The 10,114-nt window shown below is 34.4% G+C and overlaps 1 protein-coding gene across 1 annotated transcript; it reads left to right on the top strand.

Moving 5' to 3' along the window:
- Nucleotides 1–503: 503 nt before the first annotated feature.
- On the top strand, nt 504–9,520 carry LOC140040090 (uncharacterized). The gene is made up of 5 exons (XM_072085765.1): nt 504–565; nt 3,003–3,103; nt 3,776–3,892; nt 6,494–6,650; nt 8,790–9,520. The coding sequence occupies exons 1-5, from the start codon at nt 517–519 to the stop codon at nt 8,933–8,935; spliced, it is 570 nt and encodes a 189-aa protein (XP_071941866.1). The 5' UTR covers nt 504–516; the 3' UTR covers nt 8,936–9,520.
- The last annotated feature ends 594 nt before the right edge of the window (nt 9,521–10,114 follow it).

Here is a 10,114-nt window from a genome sequence, read left to right as displayed (position 1 = left end):
AATACTAGCCTACTAATGATTTTCGTTCTTAAGCGATATGTTATGAGTTGCAATGAACACTGTTTGTTACAAAAACAAAGTGACATGCCAAATGTGCTACTTTTTAAGTTTAGTTTTAAGTTTACGGTATACAAAATATCGTATGAAATAATCTAGATGTTCATTTTATAAAAACATCGCAGACACCGCTGCGATAAAAACACAATGTTTCTTTTCGGTTTAATTGAATTAATGATGGTATCTTTTTAAAATCTCCTCATCTATCTTTGTATAGCCTTGTGTATGACCAATTAGCACAAATGGGGCCTATCAAGTCATTTTTAGCTATTGTTCTCAGATTGTATAACATCAATTAGATACACGTGGTTAATGAGATGTAAAATACACTCAAGTCGCTTGGTGAGTGACATCACCAGGTATATTCTATATAAGGATACCTGGATACCACTATTGCATTGGTAAGTTCAGTGGATACTCACTCGCATGCTGCTCAAGATGGACGAACGAAATATTCACATGGTTGTTATGTTGGTTGTTACTCTGTGTTCGTTGACACAATTGAATGGTAAGTAATAACACACGTTTTTTTTATTTACTTAAGTTTAGTAGATATATTTGTTAAATTATATTGAATAAGTCAGATCGACTATACGTTTTAAACCGAAAGAGAAACGATAAACCACCCAGCGAAATAATGGATTCATAACATGATAACAATTAGGTAATGGGCCTACGCGAGAGCGAAAAAAAGTCACAACAAACTACAGACTCTCGAACCCAGAATCTTCCGGTTGATTGCGGCCATCCTACAATTAGACCACTAATCGTATATGCTCATCTAAATTATACGATGTAATAAAATTATTATTAAGGTGAATGATGAACGCATTTTTGTTTTTTCTGGTTTATTTGCTCTGAAATTAAGGGATAGTAAAAACAAAATTGTATTTTAAATGATATTGTAATTTTCTCACTTTTTCCTATTTGTATGGACTTTATATTGCAGCTACAAACTTACATAACCAATGCGTAACTATACAATAATGAAACAAAGATTCAGGAAATTTACAATTAGTGTTGCACACCGCGCACATAGGACTTTGTTGGAAAGTGTCGCGGTGGTGCATTTATGCTCATTACATACATTTTCGGTTTGCATACGGTGGGACCCACCTTATCTGAAAACAACCTGGTTAAAGGGTATACAGCCTAAATTCACTAGATTATTTAATGTCTATAAACGTAACGATAAACAGCATATGCAGTTTCAGCTGATGAATTGAGTCTTTAGTTAATAATTATTTCAGTTGGCATTTAGTTGGCGAATTACTAACTACTCTCGTGTTTGGTTATGTCTATCTTTAAATATCGTGACGTTTGTGCAGACGTATCATGATCAATGAACCTTTAAAGTTGTTTTCCAACCGAATTTAATTAATCACATCTCATTATAGTTTTTTTTTTTTATCTTATGTGGGTTCATCCCACTTTTATTTCCATACCACTGTTCTCTTTACATATATTTTTCACTATACACTATACATATCATTATATTTACAATGTTTGTTTAATCATCTGTATACATAAACTTATTTAAAGAGTTTTATTCATTTGTTTACATATTATCACATTGATTACATAGCTTCTTCTTTTTAAACATATTATCTGTAACACATTTTCATTAACAAGCTTATTTTTTTTCTTACATAGTTGTTTTTGATTTTTTCATCTACCACATTTTCATTTAACAATGCATATTCTCTGTTATATCTCATTATAGTTGATTAGAATCCATTCGGTCATTTATTAAAACATATTTTGTAAACAAATGTCAATAATATTTGATGATGTGGAATATTATTATATATCATTTTTATTTCGTTACATGGTCTAGTGCAATGAATTATGATAGCAGACAATTGGCATGTCACGTATCGCGTCGCGGTCATGTGAACAGAACTCTATGGACCAGTGTGACGATCATATTATGTGTGAACCATAAACGATACCAGTCACACTTGTAAAATGATGCTTTAGTGAGAACCATGATTGCAAAAGCATCCGTTCTTATTGAAACGCGCCATTTTTATTTTAAGTTTGGTTCACACTAGAGACAATAGGGGAATGACGTAGACGCAACGCAAGCGAGTTGACCAATAACAAGCGAAAGTTCGAATAATCCATCACTTGTGACTGATCAACTCACTTACGTTGCGCTTACGTCTTTGCCTTGCGTCTGTAGTGGGAACCAAGTATTTCATTTAATTTCATTTATTTATTTCACTTTACAAATATATAAATATAAAGTGGAGGAGCCTAAAAGAAAGCAGAGCTTGTGGTGAATAGGCTCCTCAAAACATTAGTATTAGAGTGTGCGCAAAGCGTTTAACTGTGTTTAACATCCACGTTCGCATTGACCAACCGATACTCGCGCACAAGGGTACAAACGCGTTACTTTTGCCGTGAAAACCAACTGAGAGTAAGCCTAGTCTAAAATTGTGTTGTCTCGTCTTTGGTGGTAGCATACACGAACGTTTGCCTTATTTCATTATTTATTATTGAATAAATGTTTTTTTTTTTTACGGACAAGTCTGTTGATCCCTTGCCTTCTCTAAGCTCAGGATCAACAGAATTGTATCTGGGCTCCGACTACAAATGATGTTATTTGTTATTGCAGATGTCTATACTACTGGGTGAGTGGGAGTTCTGGGAAACATTCATAACCCACAAGAGATTTTGAGATTTGTTCTTTATTTATACGTTCAAGTTTCATGTTTTGAAAGAAAATTGACATCTTATTTCCGAATAAAATTCAATTCATTTCACTATTTTATTACTTTTACTCTGTAAATGAACTGTGAGAATAATATGATCTGAACTGCACGCTTATGTGAAAAACCCGTAAATTAACATGACAGCAAAATCTGGTTTTGGCCGACTGAATCAAATCTGATAGTTTGTGTCGACATAACATATTCAACGATTGTTTTTTTTTATTCCAGCCAAGGCAACCAATACGTTTGAAATATCTTCGTCACCGTTTATCATATCACGTATTTCAAAATCTAAACCACTTGACAAAGTAGGATCTATAGATAAAACGGTAAGTAACTCACTTTGGCTATTTGTACGTGGGCGGATCATGTTGGTAGCATAATCACGTGCTAACATTGGTACACACATGATGAGTCAACCACCAACCTTCGGTGTTGGCGGATCCATGATTTATAAATATGAGGAAGGGGACGCTGGTGGTGGGTGGGTATGAGGATATGATGAAAAATGTCTCTAAACCTATTAATGTCCTACCTTTTGCACTGTTTCGAAAATAAGAGCGCGCAGACCACATATCTGCCATAACCAGATAGGAAAAAAAATAATGCGCCCGGGCCAACAACATAAAAATACTTACAGTTAGCATCGCTGGTGCAGTTGGTGTTGTTCTTGCTCAAAGTATCGTAATTTCCGGATTTTGAACACCATGCTCTATCGAGGTATTCGATTAACGTAAATAGATACCTGGACGGTAAGAACGGGAATACAATGATTAAGTAATGAAGATTATGTAATATTCATTATTCCTAATAAAGCAATATAGGAAATTGTATCTTTATTCCTTTTTAATCATATGTCAAGAAATACGTACATGCATATAACAGCCTAAAATAAATTATAATATTATGCTCTAATAAATTAAGAGATGTGATCTTATATATTTTTCCTAATAATGCTCTAATATTATTATAGTAATAGATAGTTACATATTTTGTTACAGACATACTATAGTAAGCTGCAAAAGGAAGCTTATCCAGGTGTAATATTCTCAGAAACTAAACCTAACATTACAGCAAGTACCTCAAGTTATGATGATTCAGTAATCTTCAGGAATAGAGTAAGTAGATCGTGGAGAGGTGGTATCAATACACTAACTCGGAGCCTTTGTCTTCTTAACTTAATTCAACTTTTAAGTTAACTTCAGTCAACGTCAAAGCATATCAAAATCTCGCTGCCTGTTTGACGGTCTGTCCATACTAATAACGATTGTACCCGAATGCGCTGTGCGAATTTCACAATCGGTTGTATATCTTAAGTGGCCCGTTAATTCGGCTGTTGAAAGCTCTGCATAATACATGGATCTGTAGACGAACTGACCATATACACACTCCATTCTCTTTGAATTATCGCATTAAGTTACAACCTTATTTAGAAAAAATCATTGATTGAAATTGCACGATGGTCAACCACATCACCAACGATTTAAAATAACAGTACAACCTCTATTAAAGATGTATTGTCCCCCTGAAAAAATAATTTTAACGAATTTTTTTGTTGAATATGCCATTTTAATGTTATTTTTGTTTTTTATGTTATGTTATCAACTTCAAAAATTGGATGGAAAGAAAATGTATTTAACTGAAAAAACTTTAATATAAAGCAAAAAATGGTCAAATTGACTGCCAGCCAATGGGTTTTTGGTTTGAATTTAACCATTTATTTTTATCATTTTAAAAGTGAAAATATAATTTTTTTTCTGTTTTTTTTCTACGGAAGTGATTAAATCTAATAAAACTACAAAATAGCATAATCAAAGTCTGATTTAATTAATCTTCATTTTTCATGTTTTTGGGGGACAATACATCTTTAAAGGAACTTCAATATCGAACAAAGTGTCCCCTGAATAGGGGATTTCCATGAATAGAGATGGCCGTAGTGTAAAATATATTGCCCGTCGTTCATTTAAAAGGAAAGACAGTTCCTTAATAGGGGTGTTTCCTGAATAGGGATGTCCACCAAATGATGGGTTCTAACCAAATAAATATGTGTATCATTTGTGAGGGATTGTAAATATAAACAACAACGTTATTGTATTGGATTTGAATAGACCTATTTTACTTATTTTAACGTTATCGTTTCACCAATGCAAGCATACAACACAGTAGACCTATATTTTAGTCATATTAACAAGATATATATATAGTATTACGCTTTTGTTTTTAATTTGATAATATTGGTTTATACAGAATTTCAATATTGAATATAGCAATTGGAATAACAAGGCCATTATCGTACAAGTACACCATTTAAAATACTTATAGATTTTCTTTTACTTTGATCTATAAATTGACTTGGTGGATTCATTTCGTGTAATTACCCTTGATGTGTGTTAATATTTAGAAAATAATATCAAAAACGTGCTGCGTGTGGATTTACGCGTATGCCATTATTTAATATCTATTATCTTGGTTTAGAAAAAATGTCAGAGTAAAGTTAGAGAAAAAATCATGACTACAGGTTTAAACACGTTTTGAGTATAAATATTATAATACAAATGGCTCAATTTTGTGGATATAATATTCGAGGTAGAAACCACACGTAAAGTATATTTACGAGTCGAAATAATATACGATATCGAGAATTGCTCGTAAAGGAAAATCTGGTTGAATTAGCGGCGTTATGATGTTTCGATTTTCATTGATTCACTTGGATGAGTGGCAATATAATTCTTTTTTTAAAATAAAATATATATATATATGCTATTAATTTCAATATATAATTTTAATATAAATATTTTAATAACACCCACCATAACACCCACTATATAACAAGAACTGACAAAATTAATAGTAACATTCATGAAGATTTTTAGTTTAAAATAAAAAACAAAACAAAAAATATATTAAATCGATAAGTTAAAGTAGTTTAAAAATGGAACAACATAGTAACTTATTTGTTGAATAATAAATATATGTAATACACCGATGTATCAAGTGTGTTTGGTTTACAATTTCTACACGAACACATGACTACGTGAAATGTTATCACGGTGCAAAGTTTTTATTTTACAATAATTTAAAACTGTCGTAGCTTGTGTTATTCCACTACACAAAGTTTTTCAGTCATCAGTCTAGCCATTATGCTAATCAGGTACCGTAGACATCATCGATCCCTGCTACTCGAATCCCTCAACATACGCACACACTCCGCAGCCCAAACAAAGGATTCCTTGACCCGGCTCGCACCCGGATTAATGTACGGTGGCCTAGCTAGTCAGGGCCTAGCCCTGGAGATTGCAGTGGACGAATGACGCTTATGCCTATTTTAATTTTATTTCCGTAGATCTCTCACATTTATGATGATGACAAGAAAACAAAGACATTTAATAGGCTACTTTTTTTAAGATTATTATTAGACAAATTTGGTGTACTTACATTCTTTCAATTCTTAGCCCTGTTGTCGTTTCTCTGGTGGTGGTAATTTAGTGGGCGGTCTTCCGTGGTCGCGAGAGCCCAGTATGTTTTTTGTGATTGGTCAGTAGTTCTTTATCAGACGACAGATTGTTGTCAGACTTTCCGCCTGATCAGCCAATCAGCCTCATCGAAAGTTTCAACCAATCAAACAAACATTCATAATATACTGTATAAATTATAATAACGCTACTACTATTTTTTACGTTTATCGGTTATAAATAATTATCAAATGTTTACCGTTTTAGAGAGCTTTGTTACGAGATTCATGCCAAGAAACCAGCGACTACGAGTTGGTAGCAACAGGAATTAATGATTTACTTGAAACAGTCGAATTACATGCAAATACGTGGGTTTATACAACCCGATGTTTATCACTCAATGACAGCTGTATAGGTGTAATACGTAAGTTAATTTAATAATTTCTAAATAGACTCCACAATTAATGGGACGACGCCTTCGTGGCCCCAAAAAAAGTATCTCATTAATAAAGGTGTCCACTGAAAAGGGGTTGGCCTTATAGTGTTAATACATACAGTAGAACCCTCATTAAAGGGGACAACGTTGGGAGCTAATAAAGTGTCGCCTGAATAGTGTATTACAGTACTCCTATAGGGACATTCGAGACCAATCAAAGTGTCCCCTTAATAGGGGTGTCCCCTGAATAGTGTATATTACAGTAACTCCTATAGGGATACATTCGAGACCAATCAAAGTGTCCCCTTAATAGGGGTGTCCCCTGAATAGTGTATTACAGTAACTCCTATAGGGATACCTTCCAGACCAATCAAAGTTTCCCCTTAATAGGGGTGTCCCCTGAATAGTGTATTACAGTAACTCCTATAGGGATACATTCGAGACCAATCAAAGTGTCCCCTTAATAGGGGTGTCCCCTGAATAGTGTAATACAGTAACTCCTATAGGGATACATTCGAGACCAATCAAAGTGTCCCCTTAATAGGGGTGTCCCCTGAATAGTGTATTACAGTAACTCCTATAGGGATACATTCGAGACCAATCAAAGTGTCCCCTTAATAGGGGTGTCCCCTGAATAGTGTATTACAGTAACTCCTATAGGGATACATTCGAGACCAATCAAAGTGTCCCCTTAATAGGGGTGTCCCCTGAATAGTGTATTACAGTAACTCCTATAGGGATACATTCGAGACCAATCAAAGTGTCCCCTTAATAGGGGTGTCCTCTGAATAGTGTATTACAGTAACTCCTATAGGGATACATTCGAGACCAATCAAAGTGTCCCCTTAATAGGGGTGTCCCCTTAATATTGTATTACAGTAACTCCTATAGTGATACATTCGAGACCAATCAAAGTGTCCCCTTAATAGTGGTGTCCTCTGAATAGTGTATTACAGTAACTCCTATAGGGATACATTCGAGACCAATCAAAGTGTCCCCTTAATAGGGGTGTCCCCTGAATAGTGTATATTACAGTAACTCCTATAGGGATACATTCGAGACCAATCAAAGTGTCCCCTTAATAGGGGTGTCCTCTGAATAGTGTATTACAGTAACTCCTATAGGAATACATTCGAGACCAATCAAAGTGTCCCCTTAATAGGGGTGTCCTCTGAATAGTGTATATTACAGTAACTCCTATAGGGATACATTCGAGACCAATCAAAGTGTCCCCTTAATAGGGGTGTCCCCTGAATAGTGTATATTACAGTAACTCCTATAGGGATACATTCGAGACCAATCAAAGTGTCCCCTTAATAGGGGTGTCCTCTGAATAGTGTATATTACAGTAACTCCTATAGGGATACATTCGAGACCAATCAAAGTGTCCCCTTAATAGGGGTGTCCCCTGAATAGTGTATTACAGTAACTCCTATAGGGATACATTCGAGACCAATCAAAGTGTCCCCTTAATAGGGGTGTCCCCTGAATAGTGTATTACAGTAACTCCTATAGGGATACATTCGAGACCAATAAAAGTGTCCCCTTAATAGGGTGTCCCCTGAATAGTGTATTACAGTAACTCCTATAGGAATACATTCGAGACCAATCAAAGTGTCCCCTTAATAGGGGTGTCCCCTGAATAGTGTATTACAGTAACTCCTATAGGGATACATTCGAGACCAATCAAAGTGTCCCCTTAATAGGGGTGTCCCCTGAATAGTGTATTACAGTAACTCCTATAGGGATACATTCGAGACCAATCAAAGTGTCCCCTTAATAGGGGTGTCCTCTGAATAGTGTATTACAGTAACTCCTATAGGAATACATTCGAGACCAATCAAAGTGTCCCCTTAATAAGGGTGTCCCCTGAATAGTGTATTACAGTAACTCCTATAGGGATACATTCGAGACCAATCAAAGTGTCCCCTTAATAGGGTGTCCTCTGAATAAGGATCAGCATTTGTATTAAAACAAATATTTCCCTTTGTTCGTTTCACTGAAAAGGTTATTTTTATAGAGGTGTTCCTGAATAGGGGTGATCCAAAGGAGGGGTGATAATATTATTATAATATTTTATTTGTACGGATTCAATTTAAGCATATACTAATTTCTGTTCCTTAAAAGGTATCAAGTCGGCGTGCAAACAAAAGAAAGGCTGGACTAAGGCATACGCACGTAAAATTAACAGCAGTGGAGAAGGTTATGGCGCCTACAAATGGCAGTGGATATCAGTCGATAGATCTTGTAACTGTGCCATCTCATTCAGATAGTACTTGAGTCTTATTACATCAATTGTGAAGAGAAGATTACGTAATTAGTATTGATAATTCAAGTGCACAAAGACTACCGACCTCGGCTATTGTTATAACGCAATATTATTATTATTATTACGTCACATAATGTGGAGCGTAACAAATGATACTTTTTTTTTTCGTTAACACATTAACTATCAAAACTATAATAGGCCTAGTATGACTTACACGTTTTGCATATAACATACAGCAAAACGTAATACTTATCAGTATGATTACGTATTTTATTATACTTTTTAATCCTAAAAACAGATTTAATGAATAACAATTTATCAGTTATCGATATTTTCACAGGCCTAATAAGGTAGCCCTGTGCTACAATATCCAATTTATTGTTTTAGGCCTGCAGGTCAGGTTTGATTGGGTCCCACTCAGCTAAACTAAATGTTTGTTCAATACATCATAGTTACGTAACAACTTGTTTTTTTATGCTTCATGTAAACACGTTTGTACAACATACAGTATTTCTAAATGTTTAATAACATTTTAAAATTAAAAATATTTAAAATTTAATTGATATATTTAGTAGAACGTTAGTTTTATGTCGGAATTACATTCTTTAATATTTATAATTTTCGTTTGACAATGAACTGTATAACTGTATATGTGATACATGTTTGATTAAATTAAAATGAAAAATATCGAAGACATTTGTAATGTTTTCTGAGACTAAAATAAAGGATTTAATGTTCAAGTACAGTACTTGATTGAATAGATGTTGCCTGCACTAATGATGGGCAATAAAACTGACATTACGAGAATTGAATGAGATTTACTGAGATTTTATAATTACATTTACTGAAGAGCAAAACTCCCTTTACTGCAACGTAATCTGTTCATGTCAACATGATAAGCAACCAGATCATTAATGCGAATAATTGAAATAATAAGAAGGCGTAAGAGTAGAGTAGTTATATGATGAGTTGTGTGACGACGTTGGTTAAGACATGGATTTGCTGGTTCTGAAAATGATTGGTGAAATAATGATGATAATGATAATGATGACGACGACGATGACAATGATGACGTGGTGATACTGATTTGTTATGGATATTATAACAGATGATTCCAGGTATGATGACGATGGTCATTTGACGATGAAGTGGCCATGGGATGGACGTTGGACATCTGATCGTG

This window comes from Antedon mediterranea, chromosome 2 (assembly GCF_964355755.1).
Source record: "Antedon mediterranea chromosome 2, ecAntMedi1.1, whole genome shotgun sequence".
Taxonomy (NCBI): Eukaryota; Metazoa; Echinodermata; class Crinoidea; order Comatulida; family Antedonidae; genus Antedon; species Antedon mediterranea.
This window is presented reverse-complemented; position numbering and strand designations above follow the sequence as displayed.

Bases quoted from the DNA above. Each gene is read 5' to 3' on its own strand.
- LOC140040090 (XM_072085765.1), top strand. From the start codon at position 517: ATGGTTGTTATGTTGGTTGTTACTCTGTGTTCGTTGACACAATTGAAT. The intron at 566-3,002 runs GTAAGTAATAAC...TTTTTATTCCAG, and splicing joins TTCGTTGACACAATTGAATG to CCAAGGCAACCAATACGTTT. The intron at 6,651-8,789 runs GTAAGTTAATTT...GTTCCTTAAAAG, and splicing joins CAGCTGTATAGGTGTAATAC to GTATCAAGTCGGCGTGCAAA.